Source organism: Heterodontus francisci, chromosome 23 (assembly GCF_036365525.1).
Source record: "Heterodontus francisci isolate sHetFra1 chromosome 23, sHetFra1.hap1, whole genome shotgun sequence".
NCBI classification, from domain to species: Eukaryota; Metazoa; Chordata; class Chondrichthyes; order Heterodontiformes; family Heterodontidae; genus Heterodontus; species Heterodontus francisci.
In genome coordinates this window covers 23,079,462-23,106,766 of record NC_090393.1, presented here as the reverse complement: position 1 = coordinate 23,106,766, position 27,305 = coordinate 23,079,462, and the positions used below count along the sequence as shown (strand labels likewise).

Sequence of the window (27,305 nt, the reverse complement as noted above, 5' to 3'; positions counted from 1 at the left end):
CCACTGGGGATTAATCTGGATCCAAGTCAGTGGTGCTGGATTATACCCGCTTAGGGTTTGTGGTGTTGACATCTGCTTGATCAATAATTTGATGTATATTATCAAATTTAAAATTAACTGAAATTATGCCAGCTCCAGGGAAGGGAGTGCAGGGTTTCTCTGTACCTTTGCAGAAAACAGTGTTCCCTGTGTCTCCACTTCCCATTATTTTTTGCTCATGGATTGCCAGAGGCTCCCAATGATGCAAAACTATATTTGCATCCAGTAGTAAGCGCAGGCCCAGACTTGGTATCATAAGAAGGGGGGAGTTGCTTACATGCCCTCTCCTCAATTTCCTTCGGCTCAATTCATTGGCACCCCTACACTTGAATGCCCAATGAAAACCTGACATTGTACTTTGTCCCTGGACTCACACCGACAGTTGGGTCCCAGTTCACAGCAGACTGGTCAGAAAAGTTAAAAGCTCATGGGATCGAAGGGAAAGTGACAAATTGGATCCAAAATTGGCTCAGTGGCAGGAAACAAAAGGTAATGGTTGACTGGTGTTTTTGTTACTGGAAGGCTATTTCCAATGGAGTTTCACAAGGCTTGGTACTAGGTCCCTTGCTGTCCGTGGTATATGTCAATGATTTAGAGTTAAATGTAGGGGGCATGATTAAAATGTTTGCAGATGATACAAAAATTGGCTATGTGGTCGAAAGTGAGAAAGAAAGTTGTATACTGCAGGTCAGGTGGGCAAAAAAGTAGCAAATCAATTCAATCCAGAGAGGTGTGAGGTAATGAATTTGGAGATGACAAACAAGGCAAGGGAATACACAATAAATGATAGGACTGAGAAGTGTAGAGGAACAGAGGGACCTTGGAGTGCCTGTGCACAGATCCATGAAGCTTCGGAGCAAGTAGGGACTGCAAACTTTAGAATAAATACCTAGTTTCTTTAATAAAAGCAAAATACTGCGGATGTTGGAAATCTGAAATAAAAACAAGAAATGCTGGAACCACTCAGCAGGTCTGGCAGCATCTGTGGAAAGAGAAGCAGAGTTAACGTTTCGGATCAGTTCCGCAGAAGGGTCACTGACCCGAAACGTTAACTCTGCTTCTCTTTCCACAGATGCTGCCAGACCTGCTGAGTGGTTCCAGCATTTCTTGTTTTTATACCTAGTTTCTTTGCTGTAATGAAAGTGTTTACCTTGACATTGTTGCTATTTAACTTTAGCAGGACAGATAGATAAGATAGTTAAGAAGGCATACGGGATACTTTCCTTTACTGGTCGAGGCATAGAGTTGTAAGAGTAGGGAGATTATGCTAGAACTGTATAAAACACTAGTTAGATCACAGCTGCAGTACTGCATACAGTTCTGGTCATCACATTTCTGGAAGGATGTGCTCACATTAGACAGGGTACAGAGGAGACTGGCAAGCATGTTGCTAGGAATGGAGAAGTTTAGCTATGAGGAAAGATTGGATAGACTGGGGTTGTTTTCTTTGGAACAGAGGAGACTGAGGGTAGATTTAATTGAGGTGAATAAAAATGAGAGACGTAGATAGGTGGATAGGAAGGATTTATTTCCATAAACAGAGAGATCGATAACCACGAACATAGATTTTAAGTAGTTGGAAGAAAGATTAGAAGGGAGTTGAGTCGTAATTTATTCACCCAGAGGGCCGTGGGGTCTGGATCACACTGCCTGAAAGGGTGTTAGAGGCAGAAACCCTCATTCCATTTAAAAAACATTTGGATACACACTTGAGTTGCCGTAACCTACAAGACTATGGCCCATGAGTTACAAGGTGGGACTAGGCTGGCTTACTCTTTTCCTACTGGCACAGACACAATGGGCTAAATGGCTTTTTTCTTTTATGTTTTCAGGCTGAAACCTTGGAGGCAAGGTAACATTTTGTATTTTGGCATCCCCACCCCTTGGGTGAGACGGTGAACAAGTTAATTTCCAGCATTTGGGACCTTGTAGTTACTGATCTCCAAAAGCAGCTAAAAGAGCAGTCTTGGAAGCCGGAACTAACTAAGGTTATGAGCTCATCTATAGATTAGCAAGGGTTATGAGCCACATGCTATTTTTAAATAATTTCAAAACATACGAAGTATTGTGTACTATTTACATGCAGATATACATATTGCACCAGGTTATTCAGATACACATACACTTCAATTCTACAAAAGCCATAATAATCCCACTTAAAAGATTAATTGCATCATAGGTGGTGAGGTATGCCTTCTTGAAGCCACCCATGAGTTTCCAATTTCACCACGTTCAAACTCGCTGCTACCCAAACTTGTTTCCAACAATGATCAAAAGTGTAAACCAGATAGAGAGGTATCTGACTTGGTCCAAGTCAATTATAAGGACATATCGTTCTGCTCACATTACTTAAAAACATGATGATCGGTCACCCACCTGAAATGTTAACTGTTTCTTTCTCCAAAGATGCTGCCTGACCTGCTGAGTATTTCCAACATTTTCTGTTTATATTACTTTACAACTCGATCCACGTCTGTTATGTGCTCATCTGTACTGGCATCACCTTATGGCATGCCACAAATGGTTGAGAAACTCATGACGGAAACTGGCATCTGTTCTCAAAAACTGAGGAGCAGATTAAGAAAGTCAAACCTCTTTTGCCACATGGATGAACAGCAGAGTTTGAAGCAGCTAAGTGGGAAGACCGGTTTTGTGGTTTCCCATTTCAGTGCAGCATTCTGACAAACCTGTCTGATTGGGAGTATTCTGGGTGGGTCCGTCATACTCCAGCTGCAGTAAACGGAAACAGTGCTTTACAATACAAGTTGCAACACACCTCTGTGCATTCAGTTCAGCTAAATTCTCCAAGGCCCTGAGAGCCAGCTTATTTCAGTCAGTAACACAAAATAATTACGATTTAAACATTCTCTTCCTTTACTCTTCTTTTACACCTGCAATATTGTATGCCACACCAGAGCTCAGAGGAAAGGGACAATATGTTCCCAGGCCTCTTTCAATTTCAATTCCTAAATGACAACACAGGTACACCTCCCACAGCAGTTCCTCCACCCCTCTATCCAAGCGATAATCTGAGACACTTGAGCCCAGGTTAACTGAAATACATACCATCCCAAACCCACTCTGAGGAGCTTTATCTATATTCATCATGGGTGAGGTAGAAAGTGTCCATAGCAATCAGATAGGAATCCCTTTAAGATAGTAATCTTCCATATATTGGGGATGGTGGCAGGGGCAGGGGGACATTAATAAAGTCAAGTTGAGCACAAGGTTCATCACCCAATGGTTATAAATGACAACAAAGACACACAATGGGCTGAATTTTCTGATCACGCCACCAGGAGCAGTGGTGGGTGTGCAAAATAGCGGCGCTCCCGCTTGTCCCATGATTCGCTGCACCGCCACAATTACACGGTGGGCAGCTATTTTGCATAATGGAGGTGGCCGTCCTCCTCAATCATGTGGCAGGGTGGAAATGGAGATGGCATTCATGGCGTCACCTGATGAAGGACCAGGTGCTGGCATCATCTTTAAAAGCCTGTCAGTCCTGCATTCACTGTCTCCCTGCATCCTATAGAAGCTTACTGAGGCAACACTTCTGTGCTGTTCCAAAAAGTTACAACTCAGCAAGCCGCCCCACTGGACATCCTTCTGATCATGTTAGAAGTCCGAGCAAGGTTGGCTCCACGGTTCAGTGATGCAGCCTGGGGGATAATAAGCAGGGAGGCAAGAGAAAGGCAGGAGGTCCTCTTCCCAATCGATGACGAGGTCCTCCCACCTGACCAAGCAAGCCTAGACGGAGATCGCAGAGAGGGTTAGTAGCTGTAGGATCACCCAACAACACTTGAGTCCAGTGTCGGAAGAGGGTCAATGAACTTCTGCATTCAGCAAAGGTAAGTAGCACATTCCAAAACTGTTTGGTGTGATCTGGTAGTTACTACATGGTATGCCACATGGGTGCCACTGCCACTTCAAAGACAGTGATGTCATAGCAGATTGATGGCAGATGTCTAGCTGCATAAGTGAATCAAGTCTCCCTCATTAATACGTCACAGCAAGTTAGACCCATTACAGGGCGAGTCAGTATGCCTGACAAAGCATCCCCTAGGTGTTGATGATGCACCCATGTTAGGAGAACCGTGATGCTGAAGTTCATCAATGTTCAATATCTGCATCCTTGCTCTTTAAGGAGAAGAGGGCCCATAACAGGAGGGAGACGGCGAGAACTGGTGGCAGAGTACCCGACCGGCATCCTTTAAGTCAAGCCGAAGAGGAGGCACTGCAACTAGCCGAGAGCCAAAGAGGACGCGCCGTCTCAGACGTGGAGCTCGCGGTCCCAGCGCAAGAGAGTGATTATTGCCGATCAGATAAAAGTGCAATAGTTGTTGCGAATTAGTTCTGACATGCTGTCTGTAATGGGATGTTTGTGTAGCCTACCCCACACATATGTTGTTTACATTGTATCTTGCAGGTTTCCGTTCGCTGGAGACCACAGATCCAGAGACTGACGACAACCTCTGAGGACGAAGAGCACTCAGAGGATGCACCGTCCCATGATTCCTGCACCTTCTACCAGTGCAGATACTTTGACCTCGGTGGGAATCCACTAGGCTTTAGAATCAGGGTCACAAACTGGTGAAAGCACAATTTGCACCCGAGCAGTTGGCTGAGGCTGAAACTCTGACAGTCGGAGGACTGCAGGTAAGCCCCAGGCTAATGACAAGCCTCTGGTTTCTCAGCACAAGACATGCTGGAGTTGCAGGGAGAGGTAAGGCAACATCTGGCAGAGATACCAGAGACCATGCATAGCCTTGAGCAGATGGTGGGGGAGTCCATCCATGCTATGACTGCTGCCATGTCCCAGGCATATGAGTGCATGACTTCATCCATCGAGAGGTTGGCGACCCTCTTGGAAAGCCACATTCCACAGATGGGCAATGACCTGCAAACCCTCACCTTGGCCATCAGGTCTGCTCAGTACTGGCAGGACGAGAGAAGGACCAGGGGGCCAGAGAATGTTCCAGCTCCTAGTCCTTCTCAGGTGAGCAGGGAGGCTCCAAGGAGCCTTGAGAGGGAGGAGGAGAGGATGTGCTCCATATCTTGGGTCTCCCCTCAGGGCGATTCAGGTGTGCACACCGGCTCCTCATCCCCTCCAGCAGTGAGCCTGTCACACCTCCACCACAGCGACCATCGAGCAGGCCATTGGTATGCTGAACATGCGTTTCTGTTGCCTCAATAGATCTGATGGTGCCCTTTAGTGTGCCCTACAGAAGGTTGGGTGCATTATTGTGGTCTACTGCATTCTACATAACATAGCAGCACAGAAGGGGAAGGCATTGCCACAGGAAGACATGTGGGAGTATGAGACTTCCTCTGTCGAAGAGGACACAGAGAGCACACAAGGCCAAGCAGCCATGCAAGATTCAAGCAGCCACGACACCCGAATGCACTGCTGTACCAGTGCAGGAAATCAGGCAGCCGGGGTCCTGCAGGCCTCAGGCACCCAGAGGACGCCCACCAAAGTCATCCCAAGTCAAGGGGCATCATGATCAGCAGCCTGCCTCCAGTCCCGAAGGGGATGTACCACGCAGGAGCACACACAAAAGTATGAAAAAAGATACCTTGGCACATATGGGTATTCATGGGTGAAATAGATATCTCATGTTTAGTGTAATTAAATGTTCATTGGTGCAAATCCTCAACCTTCATTGATGGATAACCACATTCCACCATGGGGTGAGTGTGACTACTGCAATCCCCCCCCAAATGCCTTATTACATTGGCAAATGACCACAGACATCAATAACATGCCAATGAGCATGATTGCTTCATTACTCAAATTATGTCACATGGGCATTGGCTGAATTGAATGTTGCTATTCATGCTGGAGGGTAAGATAGTACAGAGGCAGAAAACCTGATACTACATACATGAAGGTGAGTTTTGGTCAGACGCATATTTATTGCAAGTCATGGATTTTGGAAACGCTCCATTATAAGGATCTGCCTTGCCTCCCTTGCACGCTGCTCATGATGTCTTCCTTCCATCACTCAGCTAGGATCTTCCATGGCTGCTTGGGCTTGTGTGCCCTCTGTGTCTCTGAAGTTTTATACTCCCACACACTTCCACTTGCAATGTTTCCCCCTCTGTAGTGCTATGTTATGTAGAACGCAGCAGACCACAGCGATATGCCCAACCTTCTGTGGGGCATACTGAAGGGCTCCACCAGATCTATCGAGGCAGCGGAACTGCATCTTCAGCATACCAATGGCCTGCTCAATGGTCACTCTGATGGAGCCGTGACAGGTCTTGCCACGCTCTTCTGCATCATTGCTGGGGTTCCTTACAGGTGTCAGAAGCCAAGTCCTCAATGAGTAGCCCTTATCCCCAAGAATCCACCCTTGAAGGCGAGCAAGCGAGTAAAAGGATGTGGCACCTGGGACTGCTGAAGTATGAATGAATCGTGCACACACATGGAGGAAGCACTTTCTGTGGTAGCATACAAGTTATATATTAATGGAATGAAAACCCTTCCTATTGATGAAGGCAGCTGGTTGGTCCATGGGAGCCTGGCCACATGCATGCAGTTGATAACACCTTGGACCTGTAAGAATCCTGCAATGGCCGCAAATCCAATGGCTCTCTGGCCTGTCTCTCAAGGTCTGTCCTGTAGCACATGTACTCGCCGGCCCTCCTGAGCACAGCATTGGTCATCTCCTTGATGCAGCGGTGCACTGCAGATTGAGAGACCCCACACATATCCCCGGTGGATGACTGGAATGATCCAGAGGCATCAAAGTTTAGGGCCACAGTAATCTTCAGGGCTAGAGGCATAGGATGACCATCAAAACCCACTGATTGCTAATCATCATTAAGCAGTGTGCAGAGGTCTGCGACGGCCTCTCTGGACAGCCGCAGTCTGCTCCCGCAGTTCCACTCAGAGGTATGTTAGACATGTTCTATATACTCGTTGCTCTATCTGTGCTCTTCGTTGCATTCTCAGCTGCTGCTACTCACATCTGGGAGGATTCTCTTTCACCGCAGCTGCCTCGGCCCTGACTCCAGCAGATTCCCCTCAGTACATCAAAGGGATCATAGAAAACAGGGTGAATCATACCCATCTCTATCCTCTTTGGACCTTTGGCTTCCTTCAAAGGTTAAGTTTACCTATATGCGCAAAGAGATGTTGGAATTTTGGTTATGGGAAGCCTACATTAGCTCCATAGTATGGATTGATGTTGGACCCGCAACATTTCCAAAAGTGTGAACCATCATGAGAAAACCAACAACAGTTCAGTGCCCTGCACTGGCTTTCCGAAAGAAAACCACCTCTACACTTGCCAAGTTCTCCCAATTCCACCCCACAACCCCCCCACACCACTTGGAGAGTTCTCTCAAGCCTAACCCTAACCACCCCCTAACAGACAATGCAGTTGCCAAGTTCTTCCAACCAATCACTTCCCCTCAATAACAGTGGTAAAGCAAATTACCATTTCGAGTCACTGAGGACTCTCGACTCGGTGCCGCCAGCTTTTTAAAGACACAAATCTGAAGGCACATGAGTGCCACACACCCGACACAAGATTGCAAATGCCTGGTAAGATCGCTATTAATTACATTCAGATGTATGCTAAAGCATGTTTAACATACGTAAATGCCAATGCCGTCATGGCACTTCACCGCCCCCCCAACAGAATCAGAACACAGCATTACGGCATCCAGTTCCGTGGCAGATGAAGCCATGCCGATTCTCTGCCCCTCACTCCTAAAAACCCACCTTACAGAGCAGCATAAAATTCAGCCCAATATCTAACATTAGATGTGACTCCACGATTGGACAGCACTTACTGAACAAAATCAAGAAATGCTGGAAATACTCAGCAGGTCAGGCAGCATCTGTGGAGAGAGAAGCAGAGTTAACGTTTGAGGTCAGTGACCCTTCTTCAGAACTGGCAAATACTAGAAATGTAAAAGGTTATAAGCAAGTAAAGTGGGGGTGGTGCAAGAGATAACAAAGGAGGTGTAGATTGGACAAGGTCACAGAATAGCTGACAGGTCATGGAGCAAAGATATGTTAACAGTGTGTTGAAAAACAAAGCGTTAGTACAGAAAAGGTGTTATCAGACTGAAAATTGAACAGCCGAAAGTACAAACATGAAAAAAAAAGTGGGTAGGCAAACTGAACAAACTAAGATGAAATAAAATAAAATAAACACAAAAAAACATTTTTAAAAAAAACTAAAAAGTAAAAGGGGGGGCCCCGTCATGCTCTGAAATTATTGAACTCAATGTTCAGTCAGGCAGGGTGTAGTGTGCCTAATAAGTAAATGAGATGCTGTTCCTCGAGCTTGCGTTGATGTTCACTGGAACACTGCAGCAATCCCAGGACAGAGATGTGAGCATGAGAGCAGGCGGGAGTGTTGAAATGGCAAGCAACCGGAAACTCGGAGTCCTGCTTGCGGACTGAGCAGAGGTGTTCCGCAAAGCGGTCACCCAGTCTGTGCTTGGTCTCCCCAATGTAGAGCAGACCACATTGTGAGCAGCGAATACAGTATGCTACATTGAAAGAAGTACAAGTAAATTGCTGCTTCACCTGAAAGGAGTGTTTAGGGCCAGGGATAGTGAGGAGAGAGGAGGTAAATGGGCAGGTATTACACCTCCTGCGATTGCAGGGGAAGGTGCCGTGGGAAGAGGATGAGGTGGTGGGGGTAATGGAGGAGTGCACCAGGGTGTCACGGAGGGAACGATCCCTTCGGAATGCTGACCGGGGAAGGGAGGGGAAGATGCGTTTGGTAATGGCATCACGCTGGAGGTGGCGGAAATGGCGGAGGATGATCCTTTGGATATGGAGGCTGGTGGGGTGGAAAGTGAGGACAAGGGGAACCCTGTCACAGTGCCCACTGTTTTTTTTCATGTTTGTACTTGCGGCTGTTCAATTTTCAGTCTGTTAACACCCTTTCTGTACTAATGCTGTGTCTTTCAATACACCATTAACATATCTTTGCTCCCTGACCTTCTGGTAAGCTATTCTGTGACCTTGTCCTCTCTACACCTTCTCCTTTGTTATCTCTTGCCCCACCCCCACTTTACTTGCTTATAACCTTTTACATTTCTAATATTTGCCAGTTCTGATGAAAGGTCACTGACCTGAAACGTTAACTCTGCTTCTCTCTCCACAGATGCTGCCAGACCTGCTGAGTATTTCCAGCATTTCTTGTTTTTATTTCAGATTTCCAGCATCCGCAGTATTTTGCTTTTAACTTACCAAACAATCCTGAGTGTGCTAAGAATTAAACTAACAACCAATTTAAGATTATTGGGCTTGCAACGTGGCTCATTTACGCTTACTAGAAGCTACATGTATTCATATGCAGGGATCTTGTACTCTACAGGCAAAAAGGAACATGTCCAGGCATTGTACCTTTTTTGAACTAAACAAAGCGTGGAGGACAATGGTTCCCTGGTACATTCTCCATGACAATGGTTGGCAAGTCGACTTTGGTTGAGGCAATCAGCACCCTATTTTCAGTATAAATTTGCAGTATAAATTGTTGTTCCCTTTGAAATTTGGCATTCTTGTGTCTGTCATTATGAGTGCAAGACAAAAAGCTTCAACAGCATCTCTCTTTTTTCAGCAATACTCAGGTTATAAAAGCATGACATTTAAGCTAACGAACGGGAAAAGTGATTTGAATTTATATAATGCATTTTATGATCTCAGGTTGTTCAAAAGTGCTTTACAGCCAATGAACTACATTTTGAAGTACAGTCACTGTTTTAAGGCAGGAAATGTTACAACTACATTACGTTGGCATTCTGCAGTTTCCGATGGTCCAAACATAGGACAGTAGGGTTGTGGGAAAAGCATCGAAACAATAAAAGAAAATTTACAAAGTATTAGCTGAGTGTTTCAGGTTTAACATGCAGTATAGGGTCAGCTCATTTACATACCCACCTGATGTTGGCTGAACAGAACTCCTGTGTAACATGTACAATGCTGTGGGGTGGGAGGAGGGGTGCTAAATAACCAGGAATGACTGAGCTTTTCAGCAGCAGGTAAGAAGCAAACCTTCTGCAAGTGCCAACTGATAGATAGGTAGCTGTAATAGATGGCTCATGTGAGACTTTGTGGCACAATAAAGAATGTGTAACTGAAGAAATAGGCAACTGTAATTGACTCAGATGGAAACAACAAAAGGTTAGCGGCATTTTCCCAAAAGAGGTTGGCCATGATAAGTGTGGATGGTGAGGAAGGTGTGGACTGTGCAAGACATTAGAGAGTTGACCCCCGATGAGGGGTGGGGCAGAGAGCTGCTGAAAAGGCACTGTATTCTATCCAATGGGAGATGGTGAGATTGACAGCACAGCATAGGTGAGGATTTAGACAATTCCCAAGTCATTCTTCCAAAGCACCAGACGTTTCACTGTCACCTTAATCTCAAAGGGTTTTGTTCACCTTTTCTTAAATAACACCCTTCTTTCTAGCCAATGCATCATAATAATTGGGGGGGGGGGGGGAGGGAGTTTGCAGAGTGTAGGGGAAAGCATAACAAGGTGGAGGAAGATAATGAGGATGAAGTGCTGAATGAGGACCAGGCCACAAAAGTTTTTTGGAGCAAGCAACAACTATATTCGTCCGAACTAACCGCCTTAAATGTCACTTGTTTCCTCCCTCCCATGCACCAGCTCAGATACTTGTGTTATGGCCAGGTGAGGAGGGAGTCTCAGGCTCCCCTCTTGCCCTTCCTTTTATTTAACCGCAACAGGATTTATTCCTTTTACCACCCGTGAGTGTTTTACCTTTACTGTGATCGTGAAAAAAAAAAACAATCGGACAGGTTTTCTTGAGTTTAAACAAGAAAGAGGCAAGTTTATTATACTTAACACTCTAACCCCAGATTTTAAAATACTAAAAAAAATGCTACACATTCACATCAGAATCACACACACACACACAAATAGATTATGGAGGGAAAAATAGATTTGGTGGTTGGATTAAAGTGCAGAATAAATGGAACTTAAATACAGTCTGTAAAGTGGATGATCTGGCAGTTCTCGGCTGAAGCTATATTCTTAAACTCCTCATTGTCAAAGTGCACTTTGGCTGGCTTGCTTTGCTCAGGGTTTTCCTGAAGGCAGAGCTGTAGTTGGCTCTCTTCCCCTGGTCACCGACTGTAGGCCTGGAGGGTCCCCCAGTCGCAGACAATTTTCAAACTTGATGTTTTCTGGGGAGAGAAAAAGTGAGAGAGTGAGAGAGAGAGAGAAGCCTGCAGCATTCTCTGCTGCTGCTCACTCAGGTACTGCTTGTCTCTTTGTCTGTGTAACAACTCCCCCAAGATGGACAGACAGTCACATGGCTGCTTCAGGTTTTCTGGACCCTTCTAATGAAACTCAAGGTTCCACATGCCCCAGGATGTCAATTTACACATGGAGGGGGCTTGTTCTTTCAAAGTCAATATGTGAGGATTGCCTTAACTGCTGTGCTAATGAAGCCATTTTAGGTAATTCAATCACTTCGAACAAGTCATTGTCCTGGCTGGGCTTCTTGTTAGATTTTTGTCTCCAGTTCAATATCCTGGTATTTCAGATACAAGTTGCAGTGGCCATCTTGGTTGCTAGTTTTTTTTTTTAAAGTTACTGTAGGATGTTTTCCCATTAAAAGTCTAATGTATTTCTCATTTGACATTTGCATCTGGGTGGATGGGGAGAGTGTAGTTCATGTGAGAATGAAGTGAGTTAAAGGACAGGTGGGTGAGGATGTGCCATCATCCCAGTGGAGGCTGTGGAGGAGGTTACTCTTGGCTTCGTAGCTATGAGATTCAGGTCTCATGGGCACTCATCTGAAAAGAAGGGTATTCAAGCAATGTCATACTCAGGTGACGGCTCTGAGGTTAATCTCTGAAGAGGTGCAGTAACTAAGGGGTACGAGTTTTGAGTCTATGGCATCATTTGCAGTATCAGGAAAGTGTATTGCTCGTTACAGGCATCAGTGGAGTGTGTGGCAGCTTCATTGGAGTCTGCAACAGTCCCTGATCTCAGAAATAGCTTCTTCCTCCATGGAAGCATAAACTGGAGTCCTGATGGCTGTGGGCGACAAATTAGATAGACCCCTCCAAACTAGCTTTCCAACACTCATCACCACAATACAGGCAGCTGTCTCCTCAGGGCTTTTATTATCTGATCTCTGCGATTAGACCAGACAACTGTATCAGTGGACAAACTAACCCAGGACCAGTAGAATGCAATCAACTGAGGTGGCTGTGCCTAATGCTGACCTATTCCCCAAGCCCAAGTTGCACATGGATGGTGATATCAAGCTGCCCAGGCAGAAACTCGAGATACAACTAGCAATTGCTCCTTCCCAGGACAAAGCTGCCATGAAAGCAGAGTCACCTTGATCCTATCAACTTTTGTATCAGAAGAACAGCCAACCATCTCTCATGAGGTTGTTCATTTTCATCTGGGTGAGGTGGCACATTTAGGCACTCAGAGGAAATATGGCTAAGAAAAAACAGGACGGCTGCTGCTCACTGACAAAAGTGTTTCAATAAATAAAGCAGTATACTTATTTCATACTGTTATTCATGGTGCTTATAAAAGACTGGCATATGTATATTTTTATTCATAGACAGAATGTGAACATCGCTGGCAAGGCCAGCAATTATTGTCCATCCCTAATTGCTCTAGAGAAGGTAGTGGTGGTGAGCCACCTTCTTGAACCATTGGCGTCCATGTGGTGGAGGTACTCCTACTGTGCTGTTAGGTAGGGAGTTCCAAGATTTAGACCCAGCGACAATGAAAGAATGGCAATGCATGTCCAAGACAGGATGGTGTGTGACTTGGCGGTGGTGATGTTCCCTTGCGCCTGCTGACCTTGTCCTTCCAGGTGGTAGAGGTCACGGGTTTGAAAGAAGCCTTGGTAAGTTGCTGCAGTGCATCTTGTAGATAGTATGCACTCCAGCCACGTTGCGCTAGTAGTGGATGGAGTGAATGTTTAAGGTGGTGGATGGAGCACCGATCAAGGAGGTTACTTTGTCCTAGATGGTGTCGAACTTCTTGAGTGTTGTTGGAGTTGCACTCATCCAGGCAAGTGGAGAGTATTCTGTCACATTCCTGACTTGGTCCAGTTAAGTTTCCGGTCAATGGTGGCACCCAGGATGTTGATGGTGGGGATTCGACAATGATAATGCCATTAAATGTCATGGGAAAGTGGTTCGACTCTCTCTTGTTGGAGATGGCCCCAGCCTGGCACTTGTGTGGCAGGAATGTTACTTGTCACTTATCAGCACAAGCTTGGATGACATCCAGGTCTTGCTGCGCATCGGCATGGACTGCTTTGAAGGAATTATAATTCTTAGATGTGGCTGAAATGGAGTATGGACAGTGTTGACAAAGAAAGATTATTTTTATGAGAGAAGACTCATGGTAAAGTTGATTTTGGATGCCCCTTGTAGCGTAGCTGAGGAACTCTGAGCGACAATCCTCATGTTGATTCAAGGCAGGACAGCATGGATTCCAAGAAGTTGGAGGCATTGCCATATGGCTTTTTGGATGGTAAAGTTGTGCACACCACAGCAAGCTACACTACAATACATGCTCGGGAGCATATTGCAGAGCCCCATTTTGATCTATCAAGGTAATGAAAGCAGTCTTTAAAGGCCCTTTTGGTTCTCTTTATCATAACTCTCTAGATATGCATCCTGTCATAACACTTCACTGTGACTGCTAAGGAGTCAATACCCATGGTAGCAAAGGGTACGTTTTCTCACTCAAGCCATTTAGCCAAGACTTTTCTTCCTTGCGAAGCTCAGGGATGGGAATACTCCTGACAACAAAGGGATCATGACAACTTCCAGCAAACATTGCTCTAACAGAGAATTATTTGCATTTGATTACACACAATCTGGACAGTCCTTTCCACTGAGCAAGTTGAGGTGATTAACTGCAGGAGCTGTTAATGCACTCGACATGCAGTCTATTGTATCTGACTCTTCAGGAAAACTAGCAACATGATTAACTGTATGGCCCTTTCACATTACTGCTACACCAAGCTGGATGAATTCCTTGGTACTCTAAAAATGGTGCCAGTTACCTGATCATAAGATCATAAGAAATAGGAGCCATCCAGCTCCTCAAGTTCCTCAAGCATCCAAAAGTAGGCCATCCAGCCCCTCAAGCCTGTACCACCATTCAATAAGATCATGGCTGTTTTGATTGTGGCCTTAACTCCACTTTCGTGCCTGTCCCCCAAAACCCTAGACTCCCTTGTAGATTAATGATGAATGCAAGTTGGAATTACATCCTAGGTTATATTTTTAAAGTTCCCCAGAAATGCTTGGTGAGCCAGCAGGCAAGGCAAAGCAAGTCTGTCCAGGCAGATGATCTTGCTGCATGTCTTCTTGCTGTAGCTCACATAACTCTCCCACAGTCTCTTTAGCGAAGCACACTCTTGTCCAACACAGCTCCAGCCTAGATCTTCATGAGGCCTGCATGTTCTATAGATTCTTTGGGGTGGGGGGTAATATCTTGTAGGGCACATCATCCTTTAATGCAGCCTCATTGCCCTTTCCTCCATCTTGCATTGGTCTTCATCCTCCTCCGTTAAAATATAGAACAAGATAAAGCCCATTGAGAATCATACAGTTACTCAGAACCTGTCACTGTGGATGCAGGGGTGGGGGAGTATTCCACAGGTTCTCAGAGGCAATATCAGCTCTGCTCAGGTACAATTCCCAAAAAAGATACTCCAAAATCTTTCCTGTAACTCGACCAATAACTCTTCAAAGTAGTTCTATACTGAAGCTACCAAAGTAAAGCATATCAGCCCATAATTGGACGATGCAGGTTTTCATTTGCTCTAAACTAGTCACAGCTTTAGGCCAGTCACCCACTTCTACATATAAAAATGAGCCTCCAGCAACATTGGCACATACACACATGGAAGGCCCTAGACCAGAACAGGAATGCCAATGCAGCCATTACATGGCAGAAATTGGTCCCACACTATACATACATCCCACACACTGCAAAACACTAGTCAATTATTGCCTGTTTTCTGTTCATTCATGGGCGTCGCTAGCAAGGCCAGCTTTTATTGCCCATTTCTAATTGCCCTCGAGAAAATGGTGGTGAGCTGCCTTCTTGAACTGCGGCAGTCTGTGTGGTTCATCAATGACCTTCCCTCCATCATAAAGGTCAGAAGTAGGGACGTTCGCTGATGATTACACAATGTTCAGCACCATTCGCAATTCCTCAGATATTGAAGCAGTCCGTATCCAGACGCAGCAAGATCTGAACAACATCCAGGCTTGGGCTGATAAGTGGCAAGTAACATTCACACAACACAAGTGTCAGGCAATGACCATCTCAAACAAGAGAGAATCTAACCATCTCCCCTTGACAGTCAAAGGCATTACCACCACTAAATCCCCCACTATCAACATCCTGGACCAGCCACATAAATGCTGTGGCTACAAGAACAGGTCAGAGACAGGGAATTCTGTGGTGGGTAATTCACCTCCTGTCTCCCCAAAGCTTGTCCACCATCTACAAAGTGCAAGTCAGGAGAGGGATGGAATACTCTCCACTTGCCTGGATGGGTACAGCTCCAACAACGCTCAAGAAACTCATGCAGGACAAAGAAGCCAGCTTGATTGGCACCCCATCCATTACCCACAACATTCACTCCCGTCACCACCAATGCACAGTGGCAGCAGTGTGTACCATCTATAAGATGCACTGCAGCAACTCACCAAGGCTCCTTCAACAGCACCTTCCAAACACGCGACCTCTACCACCTGGAAGGACAAGGGCAGCAGATGCATGGGAGCACCACCACCTGCAAGTTCCCCTCAAAGCCACGCACCATCCTAACCTGGAACTATATTGCCATTCCTTCACCATCGCTTGGTCAATATCCTGGAACTCCCTTCCTAACAGCATTGCTGACGTACCTACAGGACATGCACTGCAGAGGTTCAAGAAGGCAGCTCAACACCACCTTCTCAAGGGCAATTAGGGATGGGCAACAAATACTGGCCTAGCCAGCGACACCCACATCCCATGAACAAATTTTTAAAAATAGCCAGGCAAACACTTCTGCAGGGCAAGGCAGGGCAGGTGAGGCTAGGATACACCCGACCAAGCGATAGATTAGGAAGGCTGTGACTGGTTTTATTCAACTCCAATGCTATACTTCCTGACTCTATTATCAATGCTATGTTCAACTAGCACAGCAAGAGAGCCAAACACACCTATAGGAAGGAGGAAAATGGTGAAAGGGGTAGAGCTCAGGGGAGAAGAATGTTGGGTACGGCTGTTGAAAGAAGCAGAGAGCAGGGTGTCGAAACTTCAGCAGAGGCTATGAAGCCAAAGTAAAGAGTGGAGAAGCTTACAGTGATTTCCAAGCAATAAAACCAATCAGGAGAATCCCAGCAGAGAGAAAAAGCAATAAAATCCAACTCAATAACTGAATCACTAGGTAAGTGTACAAAATTAAAACCCCAGGCTCCTGCCACAGGAGTAAGCTTCCAACTACTGAAAAATTTAATGGATTTCCAACAACGTATAAGCATCTGAGTGGGAATAAATATTTTATTGAGTTTTTATGAGACAGATATTACTTAACTGGGTACATTTTCATGCATTTTGTTTTACATTCAATTCATGGAATGAAAACAGAAATCAAGATGGCTTCTCAAGACAAGTTCATATAATTATGAGATTTCATCGACTGTTTCTGATACTTGGCAGTTCAAGTTCAGTAGCTTTGAAAAAAGAAATTAAATGCTTTGATTATTCGGTTTTCTGCTGCTTATTTATTCCTTGTTGGGGTTTTCTGACTAAAATGAATTGCTTTCAATTTATTCCCATTTCTTCAATTAAATACTCGATTGGAAATGATCACATTTCAACCAAGCTCAAATTTTTTGACCAATAGATTACAATGACCTGAAGTCGAACATTTTTGAGATTTGATGATCTGTGGATACATTTTTAGGTGGATCACAATGGGTAGGATTAGACACAAAATTCAATTATATAGATGTTTTATGTTAGATACCTGGTTACTTTCACTAGTTGTGCTCTCTGCTGTAATGTCATTTTGTAAGAGGAGTCACATGATCAAAGATCAGGCAAGCATTTTTGGAATTCCGAAGTCTTTAGATGTTGGCTGCATTAATCACCCACAGAAAATTTTGCAGAGTAATAAAATGAAGATGGAAAGGAACTGTATGCTTCTGGCTGAGGGTTTTTTTTTATTATAAAGCACAGCAGAGCCAATAAACAGGAAGATATCTGCTTTGGTGTTGGTATGGATTCAGAGAGCGTGCAGAATAAACAATGACTGAATTTAATGTTATATATGCCCTAATTTTGTCCAACTTTTCACCTTGCTGAAACGTCATCCACAAAACATTTTTTGACATGTTCTCAAACAATATTTTTATTTAAATTACGTTTACTGAGTTGCCCCGCTCGGAATCAGCATCTGAGGATGCTGAAGTGGAAGATTTGAATCATGATAGAAATACCACATACAAATGTCCAACTGACGTCACCAGGAAAACTCACAGCCTGCAATGAAGGCCAGTAATCTAATATTTCACAGTACAGTCAGCATCGGAGAGGAGAGTTTGGAAATTGACTGAAAGCAACTTGTATATAAAATGTACATCACACAGCCTCTTCATCATTATTACTACAAGTAACTTCCAGCGATGCTGTCGATGACAGTGCTATTCTGAGGGGCAGCATGTTACAGTACACTGGACACCTGGATACCCCTAGAGGGTCCGCGACATACTAAAAGAGCTGTTTTTGCAGATCTCTGGAGACAGTGCTGCATTGATAAGAACATAAAAGGAGCAGGAGTAGGCCATTGACAATATAAAGGTGTTTCTACATAATACAAGCACACTCCAGTTGATATATGTCCTAGTCTTCCAACATTGGTTACACTTAGAAATATGAAATGGCCAGCTTACCTTGTTCACTTTTTATTGGTCTTGTGAAATGCTGCCAGATTCTCTGGCGGTGTTTCTGCCCGGAAGACTATGCAGAGGGAAATGTAAATGAGCCAGAATGGCACTAAGAGAACACCACTTAACTGAAACCTCCCATATAAAAGCACCTTTAATGTCATGGAGAGGCACCGCTACCCATTGAGGAAGGTGCTGTGATCAAATCATTGACTTAAAAATAATTGCATGTGTTCTTATAGCTATTGTAGAAGCCATCCAGCAATAGAAATGGAGCGCCACCATCATGCAAGAATCTGGGGGAAGATGATGATACTGCAAACAGCTTCTAGCAGTGTTTTTGAATATGTTGATTGGGTTAGATAAGGAAGGGTGAGAGGAGGCTCATGTGGAGCATAAACACCAGCATGAACATGTTGGGCCAAATGGCCTGTTTCTGTGTTGTAAATAGTTTGTAAGAAAAACATGGGAAGCCAGAGTTTCTGACCTTTTGCTGTGTTGAATCCACTAGCTGATTGCCATCACCACAGTATCTGTGGACTGGATATTGTAATTCTCAGCAGCCAGGCATTTACAGTAGTCTGCACTATCCTAGCAGCAGTGAGCTCTCTATACTGGTGATCCAACACACCCACAAAGTAGAAAGTTTAATCAATAACTAATTATTAACATACAAAAGTAGGTGTGGTACACACTATTTAAATCACCACCAACATGTGAAAAGAAGAAATCTCCTTCTGTGGTAATATTGGTAACTTTCACTCCAAACTCTGCGTGGTTACACTTTGACTGCATAATCCCTGTTCCTTGCTTGTCCCTTTCCCTCCTCCTATTTGAGTGTTTGCATCAACTGCCTAAATTCAGGAACAAACATTCATAAGCAGTGATTTAACATCCTACACCATGCACTGACAGCCTCCTTACACATTCAATGGAAAACACTTCAGGCAAATAGCAGTGCTCTTCCCAACCAGTAACAATCACCAGCCACTCCCATTTCCGATAAAGTAGCTTTGCTGTGGCAATGAAGTCTATAAGCAGCTCACAAAATAGTCACTGAACCTTCCCCCTCCACCAAAGAACAAACATATGAACATACGAATTAGGAGCAGGAGTAGGCCGCTTGGCCCTTCAAGACTGCTCCACCATTCAATAAGTTCATGGCTGAACTGATTAAATCACATTTCCACCCACCCCCGATAACTTTCCAACCCCTTGCTTATCAAGAATCTATCTACCACTGCCTTAAAAATATTCAAAGACTCTGCTTCCACTACCTTATGAGGAAGAGAATTACAAAGACACGACCCTCAGAGAGAAACAACTTCTCATCTCTGTCTTTAATGGGTGACCCCTAGTTCTAGATTCTCCCACAAGGGGAAGCATCCACTCTGTCAAGACTCCTCAGGATCTTATATGTTTCAATCAAGTCACCTCTTACTCTTCTTTAAATTCCAGCGAATACAAGCCTAGCCTGTCCAATCTTTCCTCATAAGACAGTCCACCCATTCCAGGTATTAGTCTAGTAACCCTTCTCTGTACTGCCTCCAACACATTTACATCCTTTCTTAAATAAGGAGGCCAGTACTGTACACAGTACTCCAGATGTGGTCTTACCAATGCCCTGTATAGCTGAAGCATAACCTCCCTACTTTTGTATTCAATTCCCCTTACGATAAACAATAACATTCTATTAGCTTTCCTAATTACGTGCTGTACCTGCATACTAACCTCCTGCAATTCATGCACCAGGACACCCAGATCCATCTGCATCTCAGAGCTCTGCAATCTCTCACCATTTAGATAATATGCTTCTTTTTTATTCTTCCTGCCAAAGTGGACAATTTCCCACTTTCCCACATTATACTCCATTTGCCAAGTCTTTGACCACTCACTTAACTTATCTATATACCTTTGTAGCCTCCTTTTGTCCTCTTCACAACTTACTTTCCTACTTATCTTAGTGTCATCAGCAAATTTAGCAACCATACCTTCGGTCCCTTCATCCAAGTCATTTATATAAATTGTAAAAAGTTGAGGCCCCAGCACTGATCCCTGTGGCACACCACTCATTACATCTTGCCAACCAGAAAATGACCCATTTATGCCTACTCTCTGTTTCCTGTTAGCTAACCAATCTTCTATCCATGCCAATATATTACCCCCCTACACCACGAGCTTTTATTTTCTGCAATAACCTTTGATGTGGTACCTTATCAAATGCCTTCTGGAAATCCAAGTACAATACATCCACCAGTTCCCCTTTATCCACAGCACATGTAACTCCCTCAAAGAACTCCTATAAATTGGTTAAACATGATTTCCCTTTCACAAAACCATGTTGACTCCACCTGATTACCTTGAATTTTTCTAAATGCCCTGCTAGAACATCTTTAATAATAGCTTCTAACATTTTCCCTAAGACAGATGTTAACTGAGCTGTAGTTTCCTGCTTTCTGTCTCCCTCCCTTTTTGAATAAAAGGAGTTACATTCACTATTTTCCAATCTAACAGAACCTTCCCCAAATCTAGGGAATTTTGGAAAAAACTAACGCATCAACTATCTCACTTGCCACTTCTTTTAACACCCTAGGATGAAGTCCAGCAGGACCCCGGGCCTTGTCAGCCCGCAGCTCCAACAATTTGTTCAGTACCACTTCCCTGGTGATTGTAATTTTCTTGAGTTGCTCCCTCTCTTCCATTTTCTGACTTACAGATAATACTGGGATGTTACTCGTATCCTCAATAGTGAAGACTGATGCAAAATTTCAGTTCAATTCATCTGCCATCTCCTTATTATCCATTATTAATTCCCCAGACTCACTTTTTATAGGACCAATGCTCACTCTGTTGACTCTTTTTAAAATATCTATAGAAACTCTTACTATCTGTCTTTATAGTTCCAGCTAGCTTTCTCTCGTACTCTAATTTTACCTTCCTTATCAATCTTTTAGTCTATTCTTTGCTGTTTTTTATATTCTGTCCGATCTCCTGACCTGCCTCCCATCTTTGCACAATTATAGGCTTTTTCTTTAAGTTTGATACCATCTTTAACTGTTTTAGTTAACCACGGATGGCAGGTCCCAACCTTGTAATTTTTCTTTCTCGTTGAAATGGATCTATTCTGTGTATTCTGAAATATCCCTTAAATGTCTGCCACTGCATCTCTATTGATCTATCCCTTAACCTGATTTGCCAGTTCACTTTAGCTAGCTCTGCTTTCATGCCCTCATAATTGCCCTTATTTAAGTTTAAAATACTAGTCTTGGACCCACTCTTCTCTCCCTCAATCATATTATGACTGCTGCTACCTAGGGGGCGCCTTAACTATGAGGTCATTAATTAATCCTATCTTGTTGCACAATACCAGGTCAAGTATAGCCTGCTCTCTGGTTGGCTCCAGAACGTATTGTTCCAAGAAATTATCCCGAAAACATTCTGTGTACTCCTCATCTAGGTTACCTCTGCCCATCTGATTTTTCCAGTCTATATTTAGGTTAAAATCCCCCATAATTATTGCTGTACCTTTCTGACAAACTGCCACTATTTCTTCCTTTATACCCCGTCCTACAGTGTGGTTAATGTTAGATGGCCTGTAAACATTCCCACAAGTGACTTCTTGCCTTTATGGTTTCTCATCTCTACCCAAACTGCTTCTACATCCTGGTCTCCTGAACTTAGGTCATCCTTCTCTATTGCGCTAACACCATCATTAATTAACAGAGCTACCCCTCCACCATTTCCTAGCTTCCTGTCCTTCCTAAATGACATGTAACCTTCAATATTCAGATCCCAATCTATGTCGTCCTGCAGCCATGTCTCTGTAATGGCTATCAGATCGTACTTATTTATTTCTATTTGCGCTCTCTGTTCATCTGTTTTGTTTCGAATGCTACGTGCATTCAGATACAGAGCCTTTAGTTGTGTCCTTTTATAATTTAGTAACCTCTAGCCCTATCTGTTGTTCTACTCTTAGATTTGTACGCTCTGTCCCATCCTGTCACAGTATGTTTATCATTTCCCATATTAATACCTTTCGCTCTTGCCTTGTCTCTACTCCTTGATTTACCATACCTTCCCAAATTGGATCCCTTGCCCCCAATATTCAGTTTAAAACCCTCTCTACTTCCCTAGTTATGTGGCTTGCTAGAACACCTGCCCCAGCACGGTTCAGGTGTAGACAGTCCCAACGGTACAGCCACCACTTTCCCCAGTACTGCTGCCAGTGCCCCATGAACCGGAACCCACTTCTACCACACCAGTCTTTGAGCCACGCATTAATTTCTCTAATCTTATTTGCCCTATGGCAATTTTCACGTGGCTCAGGTAATAATCCAGAGATTATCTTTGAGGTTCTGCTTCTTAATTTGGTGCCTAGTTCCTCATATGTAGAACCTCTTTCCTTGTCCTGCCTATGTCGTTGGTACCTGCATGGACCATGACGACTGGATCCTCCCCCTCCCACTGTAAGTTCCTCTCCAGCTCTGAGCAGATGTCCCGAACCCTGGCACTGGCCAGGCAACACAGCCATCTGGACTCTCGCTCTTTGCTGCAGAGAAGAGTGTCAATCCCCCTAACTATACTGTCCCCTGCTACCACTACGTTCCTTTTTTCTCCCTGCACTTGAATGGCTTCCTGTACCATGGTGCCATGGTCAGGTTGCTCATCCACCCTGCAGCCCCCACTCTCATCCAAACAAGCTGAAAGAACCTCAAACCTGTTGGACAATTGCAAAGTCTGAGACTCCTGCCCTCTGGGTCCCCTTACCTGCCTCAGCTACAGCCACACCCTCCTGTCCCTCACCACTGACCAAATCAGAAGACCCTATCCTAAGGGGTATGATCGCCTCCTGGTACAAAACGTCCAGGTAACTTTCCCCCTCCCTGATGCGTCGCAGTGTCTGCAGCTCGGATTCCAGTTCAATGACTCTGAGCCGAAGCTCTTTGAGCCGCAAACACTTACTGTAGACGTATTTGCCCTGGATCACACTGGCACCCAGGAGCTCCCACATGCTGCAGCCATGACACATCACCTGTCCTGCTATCTTTAATGTGTTTTCATTAACTACTTAATTATTTTATTCAATTATTTATTTTATTTTCCTTTTTTTAAATATATTTTATTAAGCTTACCACTAGTTCCTTTACTATTTTAAATGATAGGATTAGAATAGACCTTAATCACTAACCAGATACTCACCAAACAGGTAGCTTCTTCCCCAAACCAATTACCTACCTGCTTGCCTGTGATGTTTGATGCTATGTTTGATTTAAATTAAATTAAATTTAAATTAAAAGCTTACCTGTATACTCACCCCGGCAGCTCTCTGTTTCCCTGCTCTTGCTGTTGATTGTGATGTCACTGTTCGATTTTTTTCCCTGCACCACTCCCGCCGTGCTTCTCTCTCTCGCTCTCCGCTCCCGCCGTGCTTCTCTCTCTCGCTCTCCGCTCCCGCCGTGCTTCTCTCTCTCGCTCTCCGCTCCCGCCGTGCTTCTCTCTCTCGCTCTCCGCTCCCGCCGTGCTTCTCTCTCTCGCTCTCCGCTCCCGCCGTGCTTCTCTCTCTCGCTCTCCGCTCCCGCCGTGCTTCTCTCTCTCGCTCTCCGCTCCCGCCGTGCTTCTCTCTCTCGCTCTCCGTTCCCGCCGTGCTTCTCTCTCTCTCGCTCTGTTTCCGGTCCCCGACTCTGGGCTTTTGGCACGCTTTTTAAACCTCTGCTCCTGCCGTGCTCCTCTCTCTAACAAACTTCTGAACAGTCTTCCACTTCAATTCAAATGGTCTTGTTGTTCTAATCATCGCAGAGGTATTAGCTGAGCATTCACATCCACAATGAAATGAATTTAAAATGCCCAAAACTCATTTGATAAGACTTATTCTGCCATATTTCATCCAATAATCTAAGCTAAATCCTAGTACCACAGATCAAAGCTCAGACTGAATCAGCCTATTTTAGTGCCAAAACAAATTAGATAAAATGAAAGGAACTGTATTTACTCATGTTGCTACAGAAGAAGCGGCAAATGCCAGTGCTGCAGGGCAAATGGCAACGATTTCTGCCTATACTCTGCTCAGGTGAGTAATAGATGACAGGACAAGGAGGAGGCCAGATACAGGCAGGGCAACCAGAAAAGCCTTTTGCTGAATGGAGAATTCCTCTCAGTTGATATTGTTATAGTAAGTCTGAGCTTGAACTATTTTCTACAGAAAATAGATATGTTGCCAACACTTTCCCTCCTGACTGTGAGCTGGTTAATTTCAAAGTTTCTGAACTGCTGCTGCAGTTGTAAACAACTGTTAAAAATTAAACCAAGATTCAAAGTACCATTTAATAAGGTGCTGATTCAAATACATTAAAATCAACCTAGATGTCTGCACTGTTTTGTATAATTTATTTGATTCAGCCTCCAGCATATACTGCTGCCTTTGAACACACTTGGATTTACTTTAGCTTTGTTAGTTTTAATAATACACTCCAAATCCTTTGGAAGATTTCTACAACCTATGATACCATCCAATACTTATAGTGGGAGATCACTTCAACACCAACTGGTACAAAATAGACTGACATAGAGGGGAAAGCTATGTGGTAAGAGAATAGTTTTTCTTTCTAGTAGTTACTCAGTCAGTAAGTTGCTGCTCCATGGAGAAAGCATTACTTGATTCGAGCTCTGGATAATGAAGCATGGCAATTAGGTGATCTAAGAGTAGAGGAAATGAATGACCACAATATAAATTGAGAAAATGTGCAAGAAACACAGGGCAATAAAAAGGCATTCTATACTTGACTAATAGTAAGAGGATAGTCAAAGTAAGAATTGGGTCACGAAGATGAAAGCTTGCTGTGCAGAGTGAAGAAATGTTACATATTTAGCATCAGTTTTCAGAGAAACAGGATTGTAGAACCACCAAAAGTTTAGGTAAAACAGTCAGTGAAAACAACTATTCAAAGAACGCTATTGAACAAGTTACTCAGACTTAAGGTAAACAAATCACCAGGATTAGATTGTTTGCATTGAAGGATCATGAGGGGAAAGAGGGGAGAAAACAAGGCTTGGTCTATATTTTTCCAAAAGTCTGTGGAAAATAAAACTGTGCCAGAGGACAGGAGGGGGTGGTAAATGTAACAAAAAAGGAGAAAAATGAGGCAAGAAATTCTAAGCCAGTTTGTCTAACTTTACAATAGTTGTTGCTAAACTACTAAAATCTACAATATGGAATGATGTTACTAAGTACTTTGAGTAATATGAGCTAATCAGGATAGATATGCAAGAGTCAGATTGTGCTTGGTGAAGCTTATGGAATTCTTTGAAGATATGAGAAGGATTGATAAAAAGAAATGCAGTGGATGCGGTTTATATAATTTTCAAGAAGCATTTGACAAGGTGCCCCATAAGAAATATATAGCAAAGACCATAGCATTTGATTAATTAGCATGTAACATGTTGATAGAGATGGTTGGTGGGCAGAAAGCCAAGGTATGGGTAAAATGTGTTGTTGGAGCTGCTCTAAATAATTATATTCATACAAATGTCTGGACTAGAGGAATTGGAGATCAAAATTTGCTGATGACTCCAAATTGATGGATGTGGAAAACTGTGACAAAGATTTTGAAAGACTGTCGAAGGACATAGATAGGCAAGCAAGATATGCAGAGATGTTGTAGGTGCAGTACAGTGTACAGAAGTGTGAAGTAATACATTTTGAAAATAATATCTAAAAGGTAATGTTAAGATTTTAAATAAATCATGTGTAGATGTGCAGGTCATTATGTGGCAGTGCAACCAGAGAAGGCTGAATGACCAATCAAATTGTTAGGTTTGTATTCAGAATATAGAATGCAAAAAACCAAGGAATTAATGTTGAATTTGTACTAGACATAATTAGACCAAAACTGTACCACATTGTGTATAGTTTTGGGTACCTCATTATAGCAAAGATATAAGAGCAATGAATAACACAGATTTACCACAATATTACCAGGGATGAAGGGCTGCAGTTACGAAGAAAGACTAGAAGTTTAGATATTTTTTCACTACAGAGCTGAAAGAATGTTAAGGGGTGGCCTGATAAGGTTAAAGATTATGATAAAATAAGTAGTGACAGATTGTTATTGCTGATAAGACAGTAAGGATAATCACAGATTAAAAAGGAATGTTAGAAGAAATGTCTTTACACAAAGGTGGTTAAAATTTGGAATTCACTACCAGAAACATTGTTGAAGCAAAAGACAAAAATGATTTTTTCAAAGAATGACAAGCTCCTTGAAAAATAGAATGGGGTGGGGAGGTGAATGAGCGGAAGTGTCAGATTAAACTATCTGGGTTATGCGGATAAATTGGCAGGAGCTTTAGTTTCTGTACTGTAACATTCGACAATTCTATTTGATCTATGAGTGGATTCGCAGCCAACCCCAATGCTGATCTCATACAATAGCCATACACACATTCTCCAACATGAGTCACTAAATACTGATCAGGAGCAAAAACCATGTCTGACTGCCCCTCCCTTCCCCTCACCAGGTTTGCTGAGGCAAACTGTTGCATCAAATGCTGTTTCCGAGCCAACAGCTAACTTTTCAATACTGGGAATTGAAGCTGGGACTTTTCTCGTCTGTATCCCTTTGTACCACAGTGGCTGGGAAGTAATTCAGATCGGCATCCAGTGGTGCTCTCTAAACAGCTGATCTATGTAAAATTCAAGTAGGGTTCAGTGTTAACTTTCTCAACTTTCCTGTGCTGCCCACAAAGGTTATCCAGAGTCTTATAAGCAAGGTTCCTACTCACTCTCTCATCTATTCTTTCCTCTTTCATTCACTCCTTTTCTGGAAACAAAAAAACTGTCGTGCACCGCCCTGTCTGTTAATTATTTTCTGACCGTATTTTATTTTACTTCCTCTCACACCCAGTGTGTCCCTCTTTCCCTGGGTGTTCCCTGCCCTGTGTACTCTGACTTCTAACTGCCTTATGCAGATACATATCAGATCCATATTCTCACCTGTTCCACTCCCTGGTGTCTCCTTCTCGGGTAGGTTGCTGGCTGTTTCCCCAGCTTCATTCTCTGCACGTTTACTCACCATACCGCCTCTCTTCTTCTGTTGAACAAACTATTTCTCCATGTACAGGTAACTCGCGTCACCCTTGCATTGGACTGTAGTTGCAGTGAGTAGGAGGTGGGTGACGCCCAATTCTCAAATATGGCCATATTTCCATGGAAACCAGGCGTATCGATGGGCGTTCCAGACTGAGACAGGGGCTTGTAGCTGCTGCCCAAGAAAAGTGATAGGAAGTGAAACCCAAGGATAGAGTACCGCTGGGAGGGTCCCAAAGGGAGCA

General features: G+C 43.7%; 1 protein-coding gene across 1 annotated transcript in view; it reads right to left on the bottom strand.

Moving 5' to 3' along the window:
* Positions 1-27,101, bottom strand: part of LOC137382648 (clustered mitochondria protein homolog) — a 99,854-nt gene extending 72,753 nt beyond the window's left edge. The window contains exon 1 of the mRNA XM_068054866.1: positions 26,968-27,101. Coding sequence (XP_067910967.1) covers positions 26,968-27,049 — 82 coding nt within the window. The 5' untranslated portion in view covers positions 27,050-27,101. The remainder of the gene's footprint in view (positions 1-26,967) is intronic.
* Positions 27,102-27,305: the final 204 nt, after the last annotated feature.